The sequence below is a fragment of the Nelumbo lutea genome, chromosome 6 (assembly GCF_056320005.1).
Source record: "Nelumbo lutea isolate HS-2025 chromosome 6, American lotus-T2T, whole genome shotgun sequence".
Classification (NCBI taxonomy): Eukaryota; Viridiplantae; Streptophyta; class Magnoliopsida; order Proteales; family Nelumbonaceae; genus Nelumbo; species Nelumbo lutea.
In genome coordinates this window covers 15,503,347-15,527,067 of record NC_142689.1, presented here as the reverse complement: position 1 = coordinate 15,527,067, position 23,721 = coordinate 15,503,347, and the positions used below count along the sequence as shown (strand labels likewise).

Sequence of the window (23,721 nt, the reverse complement as noted above, 5' to 3'; positions counted from 1 at the left end):
TCAATTACAATTAGAATAGGCAATCTATCCTAGTTTCTAACTTTCTATAATCTTTTACACCAAATAGGCAACCCGTTAGGCAATTATAATTAGAATTCAATTAGGTGTCCTTTTGTACAGGAACAAAACTGAAACTGACCCAACCCGACTCAAACCGACTAGGTCGGTTTGGCCTATCAGTGGATCGGTTTCAATTTCCACCTCAGGTAACCCGACCTGGTCGGGTCGGTTGGGAAAATCTCAATAAACCGACTCAACCCGACCCGTGAACACCCCTACTTTTGGTTTTGGGCACTGGATCACAAGTCAAACCGGCAAATTATCCGGTTCGACCATTTAAATCGTTCAAGAATTTAAAAACATAAAAACACTTTCACGTTACTTTTGAACCTATTTTGCATCTACAATAGGGCTAAAAACAAATAAATGTTATAATATTGTATATCTATCAATAAACACCCTCATTTGGATAAACTTTTAAGAATCAAGCATTCCGAGATCCATTCTGGCCGGTGGTCTGTGGTCCAAGTGGTCTGACCAATTCTGACAAAGACGGTGCCAAAGCAAATGCCAGAAGCCTAGAACGTCCGATCACCACATACAACACTTTGGACTTTGGAGGCTTGTATCAAGAAGAATACCCAAGCACAGTATCTCTCATACAGAGTACAAGCCATTGGAGCTAGAAAGCTAAGCAGAAGCCTTACGGGCCCACCAGGCACAAAGCAACAAAAGTAACATGGGCCCCCTTGGATATCAAGTAGCCCATAAATTAGTGGTCCAAATGGAAACACCCCCTGATCTGGTTTTGTCCTATTGTGTTTTGTGGGCCCACAAAGTATGCAGTTTGTTAATGGTTAGCATTCCTCGTCAAAGGAAGAAAACAATAATAGAAGAAAGTTGCTAAATAGATAATTCAATTGTATCCTTAGATTAATTGCCTCGTTACCCTTGTGATTTGTGAACAATTATTATTTCAAGTATTTTTTTTAAATAGTATATACACTATACAGTTGTCTAATACGTATTTTAATTGCAGAAAATCAGAAAACTCTTAACCTACCATTGACATTGAGAGGGTAAAGAGAAGGTTCACACGTGAGAAGCGTGCCAAATAAACAAAAGCAAGGACCCAAGAATATAAAGGAAGAAATTAAAAAAAAAAAAATCAAATTAATTATGCATCAACCAAGTGAGAATAATCCTATATTCCTGAAACTGAAAGACCTTCCTTTCCTCCTGGCTTTTGGCCCCTGGCAGAATCCTATACTCCTTTTCCATTTTTAGAAATAAAATAATGTAAAGGAATAAATAAAATGAAATTCTTTTTTTTTTTTTTTTTTGCTAGGTATGATGTAAGATTTAACAATAGAGGGGACTTTCTACGAGGTGGGGTGAGGGGTTGTTTGTATATTAAATAGAGCTTGTTTTCGGCTCATCTCTACACCGCTCCTTTTCCTCCTTTTGTTTGAAGAAATTGTTGGTTCACACGAACACACACACGCACTACTGAGAGAGAGAGAGAGAGAGAGAAGGAATGGAGGAGGAGAGGAAGTCGAGATTCAGGAGGATCTGTGTGTTCTGTGGGAGCAGTTCAGGGAAGAAAGCTAGATACCAAGAAGCTGCAGTTGAGTTGGGGAAGGAACTGGTAATAATGGGTTCTCCTTTATTCTTGTCAGCACTGCTTTTACTATAGAAAAATTCTTTCCAGAACAGTTTTTTACTGGTGTTTCTCTTTCACAGCTAGAAAAATTCAAACCACCCAATGAAACCAGTTTTTAGTGTTTCATTAATGATTTCTGGATTCGATGGGATCCCATTTCCGCCTTTTCATTTCCTGTGTTTTTTTGGTTGGTATCATTTTCGTCCAAGAAGAAATTATGGGGTTTCTGTGATTCGATTCTGTTGTTAGATTTCTGAGTTCTTCAATTTTAGTTTGTTCCATTAATGGATAGGTTTTATGAATCTTGATTTGTATTCTATACCAAGAGGAACCTCTGCTTTCTTTCCATATTTGGCGGATTCTTTTGGTGCATTTTCAGATGTCATTTTCTTCTGACGGATGCAATCTAAAATCCAAAATCCAAAGCTTTCTTCTCCATCTTCTGTCTTCTTCTGTGTTAACTTCTTTGCAATGTTACAACTTACAAATCTTAGTTCCAAAGCTCTGAAAAATTCATTATTATTCTCGTGTGCTGATGAAACTCTTTCTCATTTGGTGGTCATGTTACTGTGTTTGTGGTTTTTGTAACAAACAGGCTTTGATTCTTTGGTGAATTCCGGGGGTTTTAAGTTTATCTTTGGCATGAGAGTAGCTAGCTGTAACCTGCCTGTCTTCTTGCATGATCTCTCTCTCTCTCTCTCTCTCTCTCTCTCTCTCTCTCTCTCTCTGTAAGTGGGAAAAAAGGAAAAAAAAAAAAAAAAAAAAACTCTCTTCTGCTTCCCCTAGGGAGCAAACGTGCTACCTTGGTATCATGACACATTAAGCATGTCCTCTCTTGGGTAGCTCCACAATCCCCACACCCTCTTCCCATGACGAAACTCCATGATTTTTTGTTCATGGGTTCCATGAAGAGGTGCATCACTCGGCAGCTTCCGGGGTTTTAAATTTGACCAAAGTCCTTGTTATGATTAGTGTATCAGTTGCTTAACATCGGTATTATTTAATTAGTAATAATGTTGGTCTCTGATGCTGTTATTATAACTGACACCTGTTACGTGGATTTGCATTCTCGATGCTTTGGAACTCTGAAGGTGGAGAGAAGGATTGATTTGGTATATGGAGGTGGCAGCGTGGGACTGATGGGTCTTGTTTCTCAGGCTGTTCATGATGGCGGGCGCCATGTTCTAGGGTTTGCTCTCTCTCTCTCTCTCTCTCCTCCTTTGAAGAAGTTTCAAAAGACTAGTGTCGTCACTTGCATGATTTTTATGTCTGATATTGTAAATTGGGTTCTTGTTTTACTGCCGTAGTGCCGTGTACATTCTTCGTTTGTCTACGGTAAGAACCAAGAACCAGACACCTGTTTTTCAAACTTTTGAGATTTTCATCAACCAGATAAAGTGAAATCGATTTGGTGTCGGTCGGTAATGTCAGTACACACTGAAACATAGATCAGGAAAAAGCTCATGAACTTTCCAAAGATTTCTTTCCACCTGCTCCGGTGGAACTGTGGAAGCTTTTTATTCCTAAAGAAAAAAAAAACTTTTTTTTTTGCTTTCTGGAATCTTTAATTATAACGTAAGAGAATGGTACTCTAGATTTCATTTTATTTTATTTGTGTAAAAGCTAAAGATATTTTGCTACTGCGTCTGGGTGATGACTTACATTTTGATGGGTTTTGTTGCAGTGTTATTCCGAGGACTCTAATGCCTAGAGAGGTAAGTTGGAAAGCTTCATTTAAGGTTTAAACAAATCCTCCTTGAAATTCTTTCTGGTGACAAACATGGGAAAACGATGATTTTTTAGAGTACCAGGGTTAAATGTAAGGTGTTTCAGATATGGCGCAGCTTGTCGACATTCATGAGATGTCGAGTCTCTACGTTATTTGTAACAGTGGCCTCCTTTCTGTATTTAACATCTTTATCTGCTCTTTCCTTATTTGTACTCCCATCTTACAGTTCATTCATGAGCTGTATGTGAATATTTGTTTGAAAAGGATGTTGTATATATATTGATGTCCTCAGAAATTAGGCATGCAGCAGTGTGTATCATGTTTGGTGTCGAGCTTCTGAAATCTGGGTTTTGGTTCTTCTGGACATGGTTTAATCCAAAGTGGGGGAGCTTGACCTTAAAAGAACAGTCTGGTCACTCTGTTTATAGTAGATTGATACCCATGACCTAGTTAGAATTAAATGCTTGAAAACACTCAAGAGCTCCCTAGACATGCAATTATATAACATAGGGTGGCATTGCAGATAACTGGTGAGACTGTTGGAGAAGTGAGAGCTGTATCTGATATGCATCAACGAAAAGCTGAGATGTCTCGTCAAGCTGATGCATTCATTGCTCTACCTGGTATTGTCTCAATTACCATGTCAATGGTATAAAACCTCTATACTTGTTTAATTATCAATGTTATGATTCTTTGGTTTTTTCATATATATCAGGCGGGTATGGCACCCTTGAAGAACTGCTTGAAGTCATCACTTGGGCTCAGCTTGGTATTCATAAAAAACCAGTAAGGCTTTCATTTCCATGCTTGACTGCCATGGGGTAACAATTTTCATTTCATCCTTAGTGGCTTAGGTTTGGAAATGGACGCATTATCATCTATTCTTGTAAAATTCATTAATATGATAAAATAAACATAACTAGAGAGTTTTTCCTTGTTCTTTCTTGACAAATTGCAATTTTTGACTCGGATGGGTCTAAACCACAACACAAGTTTCTTTCTTTATCATGCAGCGGTGCACTCCATTAATAAACTCACCATGAATGGGGCCAAACCTGTTCAACAGCCAATGTATATACCAGCCTAAAGTCATTTTCCACAAGCAAGGCTACAAGTTTTTTCCTTCAGATATTGATCATAGAATTTGTCACCATGACCACGTTCTAACTGTTGCATTGCTTCACATAGAAGAGATGACATTGATGTAAAAAATATTGAGTCTATTAATTTGCTTTCCGTGTTGGGGAGTGTTTCCATCTTGAATGGTTGAATGGGGAAGATGGTTTGGAAAATTGCAATCCATTAGAACTCGGTCAAAGAGAGCCTGTTTGCTCGTGCTTTTGGCTGTTGTAATAATTAATAACATATTATGCATCACCTGAGGACTAATTCTATATTATTATTTTTTAACTAAAGTATACATATTTCTGCAGGTGGGTCTCTTGAATGTGGATGGATACTATAATTCCTTGTTGTCTTTCATAGACAAGGCCGTTGATGAAGGCTTTATTTCCCCATCTGCACGACGCATTATTATATCTGCTCCAACTGCAAAGCAATTAGTGAGGGAGCTTGAGGTATAAACAATTCATCAAAAAGGGATCGATACCCTTAAACAATTTCTTGTTCCACTTTGAATATTATATTATATTTAAGTTAAAACTTATCCCTTAATTCCCTTTGAAACTAGGCGTGGTTTGACTTGGGAGAATACTAAAATAGTCCCTTTCTTTTAGTATATATATAAAAAAAAAAAAAGAAAAGAAAAACTAGAATTGGTTCAAGTTAAGACTTGTGAAGGTCTGATGAGATGGGTATTTGAAATTAATACGTTTACCCAGTTAACTAATTAATTGTTTTCTAATGGCTTCTATTCTTATCTTGTTGTGTATCAGGAGTATGTTCCAGAGTATGATGAGATTACATCCAAGTTGGTCTGGGAGGTTGAGAGACTAAGCTACGTGCCCGAATCAGGTGTCGCCATGTGACAAAAGATGGATTGTATATGCTTTTTGGCCTCTTTTTTACATATCTATACATACATCATCTACACACTCTCACATATACATCTCCCCAATGTGAAAATTTCTACATGTCATTCTTGTTAATTTGTTTCTGAAATATTTGTGGAAATTAGTGATTGAACTTGAAACTTTTTGTTAGTAGAAAATGAGAATCTCTCTCCTCTCCCTTTCTCGTGCATGTGGATGAATTGTCAAGACTCGAGTGGATGCGGACGAATCAAGATTTGCCGGTTTTGAGTGATGGGTAGACTACCAAATTGAGCTTTAGCCGGTTCTAGATAAATACATGGCCGGGAATGAAACGTTATGGCGAAGGTCAAATTTGATGGCTTATACTAACGAATCTTCGCAGTATATCCAACTATCAGCAATTTATATATCCAACTGATGTCATTCTTCCAAAATGAGAGTGTGTTGAATGAATCTTTTTCTTGAAGCCTAAACGGCAAATTCCATTCAACAAACTAAAAATACGGGGACAGAGACAGAAACCTTTTGACGATTAGAATGTTTTGTTTTTTTTGCCTTCTCGATTAAGGCGGTAGAGATGTAGAAAACAAGTCGGTTTCAGATAGATTTACATGAAAGCTGTTAATGGCACTGTCAAAATTCACTTCTCGAGTGATGTAGAAAACAAGTCGGTTCCAGTAAAGGTGTTCAGCTTTCATTAATGAGAAAGCACGGTTGGTCCTCACTGGTGATAAAATTAAGGAAGCTTGACCGAGACGATTAGAATGTTTTGTTTTTTTGCCTTCTCGAGTAAGGCGATAGAGATGTAGAAAACAAGTCGGCTTCAGATAGATTTACATGAAAGCTGTTAATGGCACTGTCAAAATTCACTTCGGAATGGTAATTTCATGGATTCAGGCTTCAAATTAAATCACAGAATGTAAGATGTCAAGAAGGGATTGTATAAAATGCTGGTTTCTGCTCTGGAACCAGTCTTAACCATTACACATTTACACTAACCCCATGTTCTGAAAAAAGTCTCATTAGGTGGGGAGAGAAACAAGGGTCGGGTCAAAGCCCATGATTTCAAGTCTTACACAAAAGAAATAACCTTGGTAGCAAAAAGCCAAAAAACAAAAAGCAGAAGAAAACAAAGCAAAAAACAACAAGCGAGACTGTCGGTATACCAAACACGAAAAAAGAACCCCCACCCCCACCCACTTTTCTATGCAGTGTCGCTCGCCTTACACCCGCCAAAGGTTGACGGAGAGATGATTCTCTCTCTCTCTCTCCCTCCGTGTTCCGCGGCTCCACTTCACGTCCACGTTCCCATCACAATTTTTAATTCGCAAATCAAAATAAACATTCGTTCTCTAACCAGGATAAGCTCCGAATGTCGTGGAAATATTCCCAAGGTGGGGCCCACTGTATCCAACGATTCACACAGCCAACCCCATGGACCAGCCGGGCACCGTCCATCCAATCTCGCATTCACTCTGACCCATCTAGCTTTTGGATCCAGTTCAGATTCTGGACTTCCAATAAATTCACAAAAACAGAACCCACCTTGCCGAGATATAAATTGAGTAAAATAAAATAGAAACAAGCTCTGGATTCTCATTCTTCTTGTAGGATCTGGTGTACCAGGTGACCCACATGGACTCTTTAATTAATGGAAATGGGAAATTCTAAAGAATGGATGTAATCCAGAAGACAAGATTGTGTTGATCAGGTGTATCTACACTCCCGCTCTATTGATTGCAAATCTTTGACCAAGTCAATAAAATCATTGTCAATGATCTAAGCCTCTTTCCATTAATATTATAAGATGAAAGCGTGTATCTTAGAGGTCCAACTCTTGTCATGATCTTCAACTACATGTGATGTAAGATCATCAAATCGTGCGCATCACCATCAATACCATATAATAAAGCTTTCCCACTAGTGTTGTAACTGCTTTCTCCAACATGAATCAGGTTGGTCCAATGAGATTCCCTGTGGGACCGCCAACGTTGGTCCGAGGTTGGGCCTAAAGCCCATCATCTGTTTTGTTTACCCATATTGTTGCTTGGGTTTTTGATTCTCAAAGCAGTGAAGACTGGCCCAAGTCTTGTGGCTTTTGCAGTCTGTTAATTGAGCCAGCTATGGGCTGGACATGATTGACCATATAGGGGTGCAAGTCGGGTTAGGTCAGTTAGTATCAACCCTAACCCAACCCACATCGTTGAACCCCAACCCAATGGCTTTGGATTGGCTTGGGTTTGGGTTAGCCCAAGTTCTTCACTCTTTTTTTTTTTAAATATTCCCACTTCTCTTAAACTTGATTACATAAGACTATAAGAGGAAAAAGTTCTGGTGCTTTAGGAGTACATACTTACGTAACGATAAAAAGATTACCTTTTAAAGTTTAAACTAAAATTATTGATGCATATACGTTTTATGATATTTATACGGTAACATGAAGACAGTAGACATGTTGGGTTCAAGTTTGGTCAGGTTGCCGAGAGGCCAAGACCCCAACCCTGTTAACCAACCTGACCTCTAACCCAACCTTTTTTTTCAGGTTGGGTTTCGGCTAATCCAGCCTAAGCTGCATCATTCGATACATACAAAATGTCCACAATTGTGTCATTTCGGGTGTACCACTCTGAGTGTAAGATACACCAGTGTGGACGAAAGAAAAATACATTTATCCTCGGTGCTTCTCCTAATAATCAAGGTTCATATTGTATGATATGTACCGGTTTTTAAACCCACCAAAAAGCGAAAAACGAGAGTCAGGGACATTTAATGGGTTTAGATATTTAATATCAATCCTGATATATGTATTTGTGATTTTATCAACCTTAAAAAAAATAGAATACCAATTGTTAAAAACTCCGAGGGGGGTAATTTAGAATCTCATTCCTGATGGAATGACAATCCCCATTTGAGGGAATGGCCATATTCCCCCCCCCCCCCCCCCCCCCTTGAGAATGAGAATTCATTTCAGCTTTATTCTGATTCCGATTCCAATTCCCATATAAACCAAGCAGGTGGGAGGCCCAGTCCAATTCCGCTTCTGATGAATTCGACTCCAATTCTAATTCTGACTGGGAACCAAACAGACTTCTGAATATTTGAATTTTGTGTATCCTTTTTATTTTGTGTGCAGTATCCAGAATATCATATTATATTGGCATGTAGGGATGTCAACAGGTCGGGTTTGGTACGGGTTAAGAAACCGAGACAATTAATGCAGGAACCTCTAACCAACAAGTACCTAAAGCGAAGGCCAAGATGATTTGTATGCCCTTTCTGTAAAATAAAATGGATTCTTTCTTTGTTATGACGACAAATAACACCCTGACCTGGTTTCCCAATATTGGCCTCAAACAATTAATATCATCATTATTTTGGTAGGAAAAATGTGTCCAAACATCTCTAACAACTAGACCCAAAGAAAAAAAACAAAAAAACAAAAAACATACTTTGAGAGCCCAACCAAGAAGTTAGCAAAGATCTTTTTCATCTTTTTAATATATCATTCATGACATGCTACAACAGATAAAAGAAAGAGACCGGTATAGCATCTTACTTATTGTTCTTTTGCTCTCTTACGCGCCAAAAACCGCTCTTTAGCTGCAGCCAATGCATCTTCACTTATTTTATGATGGTCCCGTTTTGGTTCTTCAGCTAATGATTGTTCAGCTACAATATTTTCTTTTGGGATAGTATCTGTCTCTGGTATCCTGTCTGAAGATTCCAACTTCTCAGAGTGAGACGTCTCAGCATGATACTGCTCTTTCTGCCTTGCTAAGTCAGCAGTTTTTGTTGGCAAGTTGGTTTTTGGGAGTACTCTCTCTGAGATATCAGCAGTCCCTTTTTCTTCCTGCTTCTCGGGATTTCTTGATTCAGCAGTTTTGGCACCAAAAGCAACATTGTTTGAAAGGTTGAAGTAGAAATCAGTCATGTCTTTCTTCTTGGTAACCTTGAACAGAGAGGAAATGGGCATGCAAATTAAAAGAGTTTTAAATCAGAACTAACAGGATAATAATAAGGATGCTTCATTGCTGTAAATAATATTGTGCTACAGAAACCAATCACATAGTGCATCTGCTTCAAAACCTTTCAGTTCCAAAATAAAAAAGCTGGGTGAAGTGTAACTTATTATTTATTTAACCACATATGGATGTTTAGGGGTTCATATATTACTCAGCCAAATCACAGTCATGACCTAAGAAAATGGCTGCCTTTATTAATTTATGTTTCTTGAGGTATTTGTTTGTCCTTTATATCTCAGAGATAAGGCTTGGATTTACTAGATTCACAGAACAGATCTAGACAAGCCAAGAATCTTAGGCATGGTAGCAAAGACGACAACACAAAGGATTCATTTAATTTCTTGAGGTATTTATTTCTTTCTTTCTTTTCTTTTTTAGGCTAAAACCCAGACAAGAACAGAAGAGAAACCATGCCATATAACCCAAATCTCATATCAACTGGATCATGAAACCAAGCTGCGCTAAGACTCAGTAGACCACTCCTGCACAACATTTAGCAGACCTCATGGTTGAAATCATTTGCTTATCATGAATCAAACTCAAGACCAGATACATTGGAGACTTGGAGTAGGTGTCACAATTGCCTGGACAATGGTGGATTGGTTCCCACATACAATTTATAGTACGATTTTTCAGCCTAAGAGCATTGTTGCATAGACTCTCCGAAATGGATGACATGTTTGTGTTGAACACATCACAAGTCGTTGGAGTTCAACGCTCTACAATGTTCTTGAAGACACTTCTATGTAACATTTCATTATTATATCTTTGCTATATTGATATAAATGAACGGCTAGTGTACAAATATGAATGCTAAATTGACAAAACAAAGGCAACATTTTAGACCATTTTTGCAGGTATTAAATGTTAGAATTAAAAATATATGAACCATTATCATAGTATATGCCTTTCCAGTTAGATACATTCATGAGACCATGTTTTTCCATCTTGTCTAGTCTCGTAGACATCACTTTCTGACTCCTGTGTCCATATCCATGCAAAACTGCCCAAGAGCACTAAAGTAACCAAAATAACCCCTTACAATAGCCCCCTTATAATAAATTATTTTATAAATAATTTCTATAATCTAATAAAATTCTGGAGAAACAATTTAGTTCAGTGGTTCATAAGTAATATTTTTCTAATATCTAAAAGGCCTTTACCCAATGTTGGTCCTTGTCTCCCAGCCATCTGGGGTATTGTGAGGGGTAGACTCCCAATAATCTTTTAGGAAATTCATGGTATGTTATTAGATATTAGAATACATTTTATATAGACTACATGTATATAACCTAAATGGTTTATTCATATACAGCACATTTTCTTTTTATAAGGTAATTTGTAATAAAATGTATTAGATTCATATATATAGTGCTTAAATAGTTGAAGTGTAAAGGACATCTATGGGAAATCAATTGCTCATTCTTTATATAAAGTAACATTTTTAAGTTTTATTTCTTAAACTTTGACACTATAAACAAATAAAAAGTGAGAGGTATATCTTACACAATTTGCATTCCCTGTTCAAGAGAAAGAAGAAAGAAACCATAAGTCTTTCTACATCCCAAACCCCACCAAAACCAGTGTCTCATATTCCTATCCCTCACTTTTCACTCAAGGTAGCTCTGGCCATCATCGAGACATCAACCTAAGTATGTTCTTGGTCCTTTTTAATAACTTGCAGTTCTTATTGTATTTGAACAAACCAAAACCCAAATTTAGGTCCTCTCTCTTTGCTATCCTCTGTATCTTCCACTTTGTACTCAATGTTAAATACAATGGAAGGGGAAAGAAATCTATTTCTGTTAATATGAATAAAGATTAATGCTGAAAGAAAAACTAACATTTTTACAAGTTAACCTTTTCAAGGCTAATGTATAAATATAAACTGGCAAAATTTGTAAAGGAGAATATGATGCCAAGAAAAAATGCCGTAAATGAAAATTTTATGACAATTACTTATAAACAACAATCCCTAATAACCAATAAATTTATTTCTTGGAATTTAGTTGGGTAATGCCTAGACCGGTTAAGGATCTCCTCGATTGTTGGAAGGTGGGAGGCCTTAGTAAGAAAGGGAACCTGGTGTGGAGGACTATTCAGCCGCTGTTTTATGGTCCATTTGGATATCTGTATCTGAAGAATTTAAAAGTCTGAATTTGTCTTCTTTTTATTGTTCTGAATTCTGGAGGAAAATGTAAATGCTGTGGTATTCAGACTGCCCTTCTGGGTCTGATCCCAGCTTGTATGTTTTTGAGTTGAATAAAATTACTTTACCTTTCCAAAAAAAATAAATTTATTTCCACAAATAATATCAATTATTAGAAGGCTTATTAACATTACATTTTGGCACCCCAACCATAATGCAAGAAAATTCTTGGGTTATAAAAGAGCTGTGACTGTTTTTTGCACTTATACAAGCATGTTAAGTTTCAGTAGCAGAACCACAGCTTTTAAATCATGTCTAAAAGGATAAGGGGGAAAGAGATGCATACATCCTCTTTTTCCTCGCGAAGTTCACGCAACCGTTCTTCCTCCAACCATTTAGCTTGTTCCGCAAGTTTTCTCTTGTATGCACTTGTAACAAATTTATCCTTGTCTGAATATAGGTGATCATCTTTGCTTCTCTCTTTAACAAGTTTTCTCTCATAAATTATCTCATGCTCTCTTTCACGTTCTTTAGCTTTCTCCATCAGTACTTGAATATATTTAGGCTGCAATAGGAACCAAAAGTCTGTTGGAAATACAATAATCAAATCCCTCCATTCATCAGATTCAAAAAACAAATGTCTTGCTAGTTTATTTATTTATTTTGCACTACCAATTTCACATGTAATATAACACAATCGATAATACTGAGAACATAGAATAGAGAACATACTCCCAAAATTACAGAAGATGATACACTGATTACTTTTTTGTTTTCTGACTGGTAACTATTAAAACTTTATTAGATATAAATAAATAAAGAGAAGATGTATAACTGTTAAATGATGGCCCCTTCTAGGCTGACACTAATCACACAGTCCAGGCTTTAACTTCTTACATACAGTTCAAGAAATTTCCCAGAACAAGCTGATTAAAAAAAAATCCCAGAACTGAGCCTTATTAACCCCATCCTTTGCCAATGCATCAGCAAAGCAATTTGCTGAATTATGGACCCAGGAAAAAGTGGATTACAGATCTTGTGGCACTAACTCTGACCTCTCTTATGATGTTCCTGTAATGCCACGTCCCTTCCATTTTGTTTTTTAGCCAGATCATGTTAATTAATACAGCAACCTTCTAGAACTTTTTTATTGGTAACTTGATACTTGTCAATTAAATAAGAAACTGGTTTACAAGAAGATTTTCCAAAACATCCCAAAAACTCCTTACATTTATATCATCTACCTATCTCATATCCACTAAATCCTCACTTGTAATTCCCCAATGCAAGTTCTCCCTATTAACTCTGTTTTGCTAGAGCATCAGCCAAGCAATAAGCCTCCTTTGTCCATAGAAATTGGGCCCTTGGGTCATGTGCCAGCTTCCTTATTTCTCTAGAAACATGTTGACATTGCCAAAGTCCTGGGTTGCTATTTAGCAGACATCTTACAACTAAAGGTGCAAGTCGGGTACCCGATCTTGAGATTTTATGTTGCATTAGGCTGGGTTTTCCGTCCGGGGCCATTCAAATTTTGACAAAACCCCAACTTGAGCCTGACCAAGTTGCACCCCTACTTACAACCAAGGTTCAAAGTATCACAAAGACAATTTTAAGAGATGTATCGGGATACGCCTTGGATACATGTGTATCGAAGAAAAACTAAGATACGCTTGGAAACACTAATAATTACTTTAGTAAATCATAAAAATACATCAATAACACTAAATATAAGACCTCAATGAGGTGTATATACATTAAATTAATATATTTTAATGGTTTTATGAAGAAATATATTGTAGTTAATTATAATTTCATTAAAGCTCAACTACAATTTATAAATTATAATTCTTAAGTTTTAATGTTTTATGGGATGGGAAAAACCCAACTCTCCTATCCAACCATAAAACATGCATTGGCGCAACTTCTAAGTGAAAATATAATTAATAATTATTTATTATTTATTATTTATTTCCAAAAATTATAAAAAATAAATAAACAATATAATAAAAAAATAATTATTAAAGAATAAATTTCAATTGCTTTATGGATATGATAGATCATCCATAGAATTATAATATATTCAATCCTTGTGATCAAATAATAAAGTATAATTAATTAATTATTTATTTTTTAATTCTAAAAATATAAAAATAAAAAATAATTATTAAAGAAGAAATTTCAATTGGCCTGTGGATATGATAGATCATCCATAGAATTATAATATATTCAATTGTTGTGATCAAATGATAAAATATAATTAATTATTATTTATTTTTTAATTCTAAAAATATAAAAAAATCAAAAAAATATTAAAGAAGAAATTTCAATTGCTCTATGGATATGATAGATAAATCCATAGATCTAAAACATATTTAGTCTTTATAGGCATAGAAAAAAAATTACATTTTCAAATTTTTGTTAATTTATATTTTCCCCAAATATCTTGATGAAATTTCCATAAATCTACTGATAACACAAAAAATTGTGATTTTGAATGTAAGAAATGTGGATCAACATAAATTTTTTCCATATTTTTTCAAAATTTAAAAAATCTTCAAAAAAATTAACGATTCACACTTGTTTCTTGCAAATTTTTGCAAATCTAGCACTCTAGGAATAGGTTTGGAGTTTTAGAGTCATTTGGGGGTGAAAGAAGGCTTATTTCAGGGAAAAAGATGAGACACATTAAAAAAGAAGACGAGACGCTCATTTTTCATGTGTATCCTGCATCTATTTTTCAAAGATACGATACAATACGCCCCGTATCGGGCGTATCAAATCGAAATTTTAAGCCTTGCTTACAACTTCTGAACCACCTTTCACAATCATCTTTTGATGTTCTGCCGAAGAATAGGCCAACCTGGTTTTTATCTCCCAAATCCCAATACGTGCTTCCTTTGTACCTTGTGGTGAATATTCTTTCTATTTACTAATCTCATGTTCTTTTGTGTCAGATATTTAGGATTTTTCTTTTCACTATTTGGAATTTGAATGCAGATGGAACCCATTTTTTCTCCAAGAGATCTTTTCAAATATACTTTTTTCTCCCCAACAAAGGTAAGAGGAAAGTTGTGTGACATACTCTAGATCAGCTGTAATTTGAACAAGAAATGCAAGAGTTTTCCGAGACGAATCTCGCACAAAGGAAGCAATCATAGAGAATATTCCTGTGCAAGTTGCCCATTGAATTAAGACTTTGCCAAATTTTGCATATTAATAAAATAATGAAATTATAAGAAGTTGGCAAGTGGTGGCTCAAGCCCCCCTGATAAGAAACAAAGTAGTCATGAGTTGGACCAACCAGAACAAGGCATGATTAAAATGAACGTAGAGGGGTGCAGTATGGGCAACCTGGGAAAGTCTAGAATAGGGTGTATTTAGAGATACTCAGGGGTATATTCAATGCTTATACTTGGGACCTATAGGATATATGGGAACTCTACTAGAGCGGAACTATGGGCAGTCCTTCAAGGGATCAAAATGGCTAAAACACAAAATTTTGACGACTTGATGATTGAGGGTGAAACCAAATTGGAAGTGGGATGACTAAAAGGAAGCAAAGAAGGGCTTTGGAAGTATAGGGAACACTTTGAGAGAGATACAGCTATTGATAAGAGAAGTGACTACTAATTTCAGCTAGTCTGCTAACAGCCTAGCTGATGAGGACTCCAACAAAGTCAATTGTTCTGGGTATCTATTTTTCAGTGAAATTTGTATAACTTTGGGCAATGGATTAGGGGTAATAATTATCAGGACCTCAGAAGTAGGGGTGATGGTACATCTCTACGTTAAAATTTGTATAACTTGAACATTACTCTTGTAAATGCTTTTTCAAGTAATAAAAGCCTGTTACTAATCAAAAAAGAAAAAAGAAAAGAAAAGGTTTCTTTTCCAGCATCAGACCCTGGTGTTAAAGCCACGAGTTCAGCCTTTAGTGAGTCTCCTTGACCCATAGGTCCTAGAACAAAGCCAAAACTTCACCATCTTTTTTTTTATCACTAACAGAAGATTTCATTGAAGAAAATTAAGGATACAAAGGGAGGAGATAACCTCTCTTATCTCCTCCAACAAGAAGCAAACAAAGCAGAAAAATTACAATTGAGCCCAAAACAAGCCACAACTTCACCCTTACCATTCCTATATACTTCACAAGTGCCTCACATTCAACTGCTTTTTTAATAATTGAAAGAGGAATTTATTAAGAAAACACGAGAACTGTTACAAGCATTCCACTGAGAGGCACAAGGTGTGACCTCCCTTAAAAATGTGAAAACCACAAAGCACTATAGATAAAGATTACAAGGTAGCTGAGTACAAATGTTCCCTTATAACCCCTTGCTTAGCAAGATAATCTGCCAATAGCATTAGCAGACCTGCCAAACACCAAGGGCCATCCTATAAACCATTAATTCCATATAACTCCCACCACATCTCACTTACTAAGTAAAAGATCATTAAATTTCATTGAGAAAAAAATGATAGGCATTGTTACAAGCATCCCGAAGGGAGGCACGAGATGTAGCTTCACTATTAAATTAGAGCTAGCATTGTAATTACAATTGCGCCCAATACAACCGATCCCTAATTACCCCTTGCTTTGCTAAAGCATCAACCAATGCATTTGCCTCCCTTCCCACCCATTGTATACTGAGATTCATCTGCTGTGTTAAAAGCATTGGGTAAATATTCATATAAAATTAATTAACATTTGTGTTTAATTATTTTAATAATTGCTATTTTTATTTAGTCAATTTGCTAATTTAGTTAATATTTATATTTTTCAGCTGATTGGTGGACAGCATTTGGTGCTTCAGCTCCAAATCTACAAAAAATTGCTATCAAAATTTTTAGTTTAACATGCAGTGCGTCTGGTTGCGAGCGGAACTAGAGTGTGTTTGAGTATGTATGTCTTTAATAAATTTGTGTTATAATTTATTTTATATTTATATTTTACATTTAAATTTAAATTTTTTTAGCAATTCAATGCTATTTTATGAATTCACAGATTCATACTAAAAAGAGGAATCACTTGGATCAAAAGTGATTAAATGATTTAGTGTTTATTAAGTTCAACCAGATGCTGAAAGAGCATTTTGATTCGCGCAGTTACATTGATCCCATCTCTCTAAAAGATATTGATGAGAATAACGAGTGGTTATTGGGAGAGATGGATGGGGCTGAAGATTATTTGGTGTTTGATGGTGATTCATTAACATGGGGAGATGTTGCTCGTGCTTCTGGAGTTGAAGAGCCACTAAGATATACAAGATCTAGAGGCTCAAGCTCAACTTCACGGTTATGAGCCAAGTGGCCCAAGGCAACCAATTCCAGAAGACCTAGCACATCAAATTCCCAACTTCGTTTGGAAGATGAAGATGAATTTGATCGGCTGAGAGAGGAATTAGGCAAGGAGATCCCTTATCCCCTTTTCTCTTCACTTTAGTGGCTGAGGTGTTAAGCAGAATGGTGGCAAAAGCTGATTTCCAAGGATTGTTTATGTTAGTGTAGGGGTATTTCCTTCTTTATACTTATGTTGAGGTTGTTGATCTGTAATATTATATTAGAACTAGTGTCCCTCACTTAAGTAAGGGCACGTGTGTCTTTTCCATTATGTTAGTAATATAAAACATGTCTGGCCAAATGGGAGAGGTGATTTTTTCCCTGATTCAAACCAGACTTTTCTTCTCTCCTTTTCTCCTCCTTTCTCTCTCTTTCCTTCTTCTTTCTTCTTCTCTCTTCTTGGCTGTTATCAGACTAACAGAACTCAAAGGCAGGCCAAATCATAATATGGTATCAGAGCTCAACTAAGCAACTCAGATCTGCCCAGATTTCTGTTTTCTGTGCACTCAATCTAGGGTTTTCTCTTGATTTCTCTGCCATCAATTGGAGATAAGGGAAAGGGCTGAAAAGGAGTGGTCGCCCTCTTCCCTTGGAGGTTTCTATGCCTCCAGTTGTGCTGCTCATGGTCGGTTGCTGTGGTTTCTAAGAAGCCCTCCCCTAATCGATGAAGAGAAGAGGCTGATTCGTGTGGTGTAGTGGGTGTCTTGTGTGGTCTGATTTTCTTCTTGTGTGGTTTGTTTTTCGGGTGATGAGGTAAGAGATTTCTATGCATATTTTGTTATGAATCAAATAGGAAGTATGTTTCAGATCGTATGATGGGATTTCAGACTGTAGTGTGCTAGGGTTTATGTTTTTTTTGTGTGATTCGAAGGGGGAGTGGTTCTCATATAGTGGTGAGATTTCAGGTAGTGGTAGGGTAGGGTTTTTTTGTGGCATAAAGAGTGCAACCTTCAGCAATAACAAGTGCTGAAACCAGTGTGATCAAGTAGTGTGCAGTGTGCCGAATTCAAGAATAACAGAATTCAGCAATGGGAGATAGCAGTGATAGCAAATCTAATGTGATGATACCTACTGACTACCTGAATGTTCAAATGACCTCCATTAAACTGAATGGAGAGAATTATGTACCTTGGGCTAAATCTGTAGAAGTTTTTCTAAAGGCAAAGAAGAAGGTGAAACACATAAGGGAGGAGAAACCCTCCACTGATTCTCATGAGCATGAAGACTGGGAACAAGAGGATGCGCAGATTATCACGTGGTTGTGAAATAGTATAGAACCCAAGATTAGTGTAAATTTCATGTTTCTTGACACTGCCAAAGTATGTGTGGGACCATGCTAAAGTTGTATTCTGGTCAAGACAATACAACCAGAGTATACCAGCTGTATCAGGAATACTTTAATCTGCAACAGGGCAATCAGAGTCTTGAGGAGTACTATGCTAGTATGAGAAACATTCGCAATGAGTTGAATATTTATCACCCCCTCACTTCTGATGTCAAAATTCAGCAACAACAGAGGGAACAGCTTGATGTGACTCGATTTTTGGTGGGGCTGAAATCTAAGTATGAACCAGTGCGGGCTCAGATACTGGGAGGGTCAGCTCTCCCTTCCTTAGAAGAGGTGTTTGCTCGACTTCGGAGGACTTCCATTGGGTCTACTGAGAACTCTAATGTTTCTGTTAGATCAGCCTTTGCAGTGTCAAGGGGCCGTGGTGTTAGAGGTGGAGCTCGAGGAGCTCAGTCTGATCGTGGTGGTAGCAGTGGTCCGGTATATGGTCAGAGTGGTGGTGGTGGACCTACATATAACCATGGTGGTGGTCGTACTGGAGGTAGAGATTCAGGGGGAGCCCGTGGTAGAGGACGCGGCTCGGGTCCGAGGAGATGTACTCATTGTGGTATGGATGGACATACCATTAATTATTGCTATGACTTGCATGGTCCACCCTCAACTTGGGCCAATCATGCCCTAACTAGTGACACCGGTTTCAGACAGGAGAATCGTTCATCTAATCAGATGCCTCCTACATCCATAGATGTTCCCGGGAAGGAGATGGTGAGTGTTCCCCGTGATGAGTATGAGAGGTTTGTCCAATCCACATCTCAGCAGAACACGGCTACTTTCGCACACTCAGGTATAGCTTGTTTGGCATCCACACCCAATCCCTGGATTATTGACTCTGGAGTCTCCGATCACATGACTGGAACTCCAAGTGTGTTTTCTTCCCTCTCTCATTGCTTAACATCACAATCTGTTACCTTGCTAATGGTTCCACATCCTCGATTTGTGGTGTTGGCAGTGTTAACTTGACCCCCTTATCTTTATCCTCAGTTTTGTATGTCCCTAAATTTCCGTTTAACAATATGTCTGTTAGTAAGTTGACCAAGTCACTCAATTGCTCTATTACTTTTTACCCTTCTATGTGTGTTTTTCAGGATCTCAAGACAGGGATGAAGATTGGTGAAAAGCATAAAGCTGGTGGATTGTTTTATCTTGACGGTGGTGGAAGAACATCAACAGCTCTCCAGTCATATCTCTCTCCTCTCCAGTGGCACTGTCGGTTTGGTCATCCTTCGCTGAAAGTTTTGAAATCTTTGGTTCCTTCGTTGAGTTAACTTTATGTTTTAGATTGTGAGTCGTGTCGGTTGGAGAAACATCATCATGTTCCCTTTAGTCCTAGGGTTGATAACCGTGTGTCGAGTCCTTTTTCTTTGGTTCATTCAGATGTTTGGGGTCCTTATAAAGTGATGTCATACAATGGATATAGATATTTTGTCATTTTTGTTGATGATTTTTCAAGAATGACATGGCTCTATTTAATGAAATAAAGAAGTGAATTGTTTACCATCTTCAAAAAATTTTATGTTGAGATTCGCAACCAATTTGGTGTTCACATTAAAATTTTTCGTTTTGATAATGGTCATGAATATTTATCTTCATCATTTCAAGAATACTTGGACCAACATGGCATTATACATCATACCTCATGTACCTACACCCCACAACAAAATGGGGTGGCTGAGAGAAAGAATCGTCATCTTTTGGAAACAGCTCGATCCCTCATGCATCACATGAATGTTCCCAAACCCTTTTGGAGTGATGCGGTGCTTACTTCTTGCTTCTTGATTAATCGGATGCCCACGTCTATCCTTGATGGTCATTCCCCATTCACTACCTTGTTTCCCACCTTGTCTCCGTTTCCTCTTTCTCCTCGGGTTTTTGGGTGTGTCTGCTTCGTCCATAATCTGGGCCCCGGGAAGGACGAGTTAGATGCACGATCCATTAAGTGCATTTTTCTTGGCTATTCCCAGACCTAGAAAGGGTATAAGTGTTATCATCCTAGTTCTCGTCGTTCCTTTGTGTGTGTTGATGTTACCTTCTTTGAGTCTACTCCGTTTTTCTTGGGGCCTGGTGATGCTTTTTCCTCCTCATCACCTTCCCCTCTTCCACTTCCAGTTGTCGATTCTGTTCCCCTTGTTCCAGCCGTGACCAAGTCCTTACCTCCAGGGCCACCACCTGTTGAACGGCCACCTATCTGTCAAGTGTATACATATCGCCCACATGTACCAGTAGCTACTCCCCCGACTAAAGAAGGCTATATATGGGCTTACACAGTCTCCTCGAGCATGGTTTGGTAGGTTTAGTGAGGTGGTAAAGAAGTTTGGTATGAAACAGTGCCAAGTTGATCATTCCGTCTTCAATCATGACTCTCAGGCAAGAAAAATCCTATTGGTGGTGTATGTAGATGATATTGTTATTATCGGGGATGATAAAATGGGCATTGACAAGTTGAAGACTTTTCTACAAGAACACTTTCAAACAAAGGACCTTGGTAAATTGAAATATTTCTTGGGGATAGAAGTAGCAAGATCTAAGCATGGTATTAATTTGTGTCAGAGGAAATATGTGCTTGATTTGCTAGAGGAAGCAGGTTTATTAGGTGCTAAACCAATTGAAACACCTATGGAAGCAAATACTAAGCTGAGCAGTGATATGGGTGAAGTGTTTGAAGACCCTAGCAAATACCGGCAACTTGTAGGTAAACTAAACTACCTATCCATTACTCGGCCAGACATCTCATTTGCGGTTAGTGTGGTAAGTCAGTTCATGCAGAAACCTCCGGTTCCTCATTGGGATGTGGTTCTAAGAATTGTAAGGTATTTAAAAGGGGCCCCTGGTCATGGTTTGATATACACAAGTGGTGGAAAACTTGAAATAGAAGGATATAATGATGCTGACTAGGCTGCAGTTCATATTTCTTCTAATCTAGTGTTTCATGAAAGAACCAAGCACATAGAGGTTGACTGTCACTTTGTGAGAGAGGTGTTGAATGGAGTGATGGACACTACATATGTTAACACAGGGAACCAGTGGGCAGACTTATTTACAAAAGGGTTGAGTCATGGGAGAGTGGCCTACATATGTAACAAGATGGTATTATATGATATATACTCACCATCTTGAGGGGGAGTGTTAGTGTAGGGGTATTTCTGTGTTTATACTTATGTTGAGGTTGTTGATCTGTAATATTATATTAGAACTAGTGTCCCTCACTTAAGTAAGGGCACATGTGTCTTTTCCATTATGTTAGTAATATAAAACATGTCTGGCCGAATGGGAGAGGTGATTTTTTTCCCTGATTCAAACCAGACTTTTCTTCTCTCCTTTTCTCTCTCTCTTTCCTTCTTCTTTCTTCTTCTCTCTTCTTGGTCGTTGTCAAACTAACAGAACTCAAAGGCATTGTAGGGGTTGTTACCCACCTTCAATTTGCAGATGACACAATTTTCTTTTGTGAGGGAGGTAATGAGGAAGGAGTGGTAAACCTAAAGTTGTTATTGGATAACTTTGTGGGGGTGATAGGTTTAAGGATAAATTGGACCAAAACAAGCATTGTAGGGGTCAATTTGGAGGAAGGGGAACTCAATAGATTTGTAGAAATTTTGGGGTGTGAAATTAGAAGTTGGCCAATTAGCTACTTAGGGTTACCTTTAGGTGGTAACCCTAGGTCAAAAGGTTTTTGGAAGCCAATCATTGAAAGATTTGCTAGGAAGCTAGCTCTGTAGAGGAGGAATCATATCTCTCTAGGTGGAAGGTTAACATTGATTAGAGCCACTTTGGCAAACCTCCCTATTTACTTCCTTTCAACCTTTAGAATACCTTGTAGAGTAGCAAGGAGATTAGAGAAATACATGAGAGATTTCCTTTGGGACCTAGGAGAGGAGAGGAAGACTCACTTGATTAATTGGGATCAAGTTAGAAAGCCCAAGGATAAAGGGGGTTTGGGAATAGGAAATATTTCACTTAGAAACTCAACTATGTTAGGAAAATGGTTGTGGAGATTCCCTTTTGAGAGAAACAGGGTGTGGCACAAAGTCATTGTGAGTATTCATGGTTTGGATGGAAATGGTTGGGATGCAAAAGTTGCTCCTCATGTTTCCTCAACTTCTCCTTGGAAAGCAATTTATGAAATTTACCCAATATTTCCTTAAGTCCATTCGTTTTGATGTGGGCCAGGGTAATAAAGTTCATTTCTGGGAAGACCTTTGGGTGGGAGATAGTCCACTTAAAGACCTTTTTCCCTGGACCTATACACTTAGTCAAATTTCAAAGGGGAAACAACAAGTATGTTGGGAAATCTTGGCCCAAATGGGGTCAATTGGAATCTGGGTTTCAGAAGGGGCCTCAGGGAAAATGAATGTGCCTCTTTAGTTCAATTGCTGGACCTAATAGGAAAAATCCATTTGGACCCATCCTTGGAAGATTCTAGAATATGGAAAGGCTCCTCAGATGGCCTCTTCTCTTGTTCCTCCTTTTTACTTGCCTCACCTAGCATCCTGGTTGGGGATTTCCCTGTGAAAGAAATTTGAAGTAAGCTTATCCCCCCAAAAATTCAAGCCTTCTATTGGGAAATTTTCCTTGGAAAGGTTAATACTTGTGATATGTTGTAGAGAAGAAGGTCTTTTGCTTGCCTTTCTCCTCACATGTGCTCCCCTTGTAAGGAAAGTGGTGAGACCTTGGCACATCTATTATTATCTTGTTCCTTTGTGCATCACATTTGGGAATTTTTTTTGTATTCTCTTTGGTTACAAGTGGGTTTCCCCTCAAGATGTGGCAAAATTGTTCAACCGAGACTTTTTGAGGCAACCAAAGAAAAGAGGGAATGTTATGTGGAAAGCCACAAAGGTAGCTATTTGTTGGATGATTTGGGAAGAAAGGAATAACAGAATATTCTTGGACAATAGTAGAACAATGGAGGAGGTAATTGACATAGTTAAAGTTAAAGTAGCTCATTGGGTAAGATATCTGCATATCTTTCAAGATTTCTCTATCATAGACATTATAAGATCTTGGACAGAAGTAGCACAATCCTCAAGAGTGAAAGAGAGAGTAAGGATGGAATGGAAACCTCCAGATGGCAACAGAATTAAATTGAATTTTGATGGAAGCTCTATTGGAAATCCGGAACTGTTAGAGTGTCAAGTATTGGGGGAGTAATTAGAAATTCTGAAAGGAGAATATTAGCTTTATTCTCTGGACCGATTGGCATGGGCAACTCTCTAAAAGCTGAGCTAATGGCACTGCTACAAGGACTGAAGATAGTTGTTGAAACTGAAGAGAGGAGAGGAGAGTTGAGTGTTCTGAGAAGAGGATTTCGAACTCTCTCTATCTCAGCCCTCTAACACTGTTTTATTAGATATATTTGAGTAATTACAAGGAGGCCCTTAGTTGGGCAAGAATTTACAAAGAACTTAAAAATAACTTAATATTGACAGGATGGGCCCAAAATAACAAGAAGAATAAACAACCTATGGGCCATTCGGCCCAT

At 37.7% G+C, this 23,721-nt stretch overlaps 2 protein-coding genes across 3 annotated transcripts in view; one reads left to right on the top strand and one right to left on the bottom strand.

The window, feature by feature from the left end:
* Positions 1–1,391: 1,391 nt before the first annotated feature.
* Positions 1,392–5,785, top strand: LOC148847559 (cytokinin riboside 5'-monophosphate phosphoribohydrolase LOG7-like). Of its 2 annotated transcripts, XM_088948641.1 has the most exons (8): positions 1,444–1,648; positions 2,755–2,852; positions 3,348–3,378; positions 3,916–4,015; positions 4,108–4,178; positions 4,826–4,969; positions 5,288–5,366; positions 5,613–5,785. In XM_088948641.1, the coding sequence occupies exons 1-8, from the start codon at positions 1,538–1,540 to the stop codon at positions 5,651–5,653; spliced, it is 675 nt and encodes a 224-aa protein (XP_088804767.1). In that variant the 5' UTR covers positions 1,444–1,537; the 3' UTR covers positions 5,654–5,785. The 2 variants fall into 2 exon arrangements, with proteins under 2 accessions (XP_088804768.1, XP_088804767.1); XM_088948642.1 differs by lacking the exon at positions 5,613–5,785 and having other exon boundaries at positions 1,392–1,648; positions 5,288–5,583.
* Positions 5,786–8,729: 2,944 nt separating this feature from the next.
* Positions 8,730–23,721, bottom strand: part of LOC148847558 (uncharacterized) — a 28,891-nt gene continuing 13,899 nt past the window's right edge. Inside the window, exons 5-6 of the mRNA XM_088952579.1 lie at positions 11,904–12,122; positions 8,730–9,335 (exon numbers count right to left, since the gene is read on the bottom strand). Of these exons, the coding sequence (XP_088808705.1) occupies positions 8,943–9,335; positions 11,904–12,122 (612 nt within the window). The 3' untranslated portion in view covers positions 8,730–8,942. The remainder of the gene's footprint in view (positions 9,336–11,903; positions 12,123–23,721) is intronic.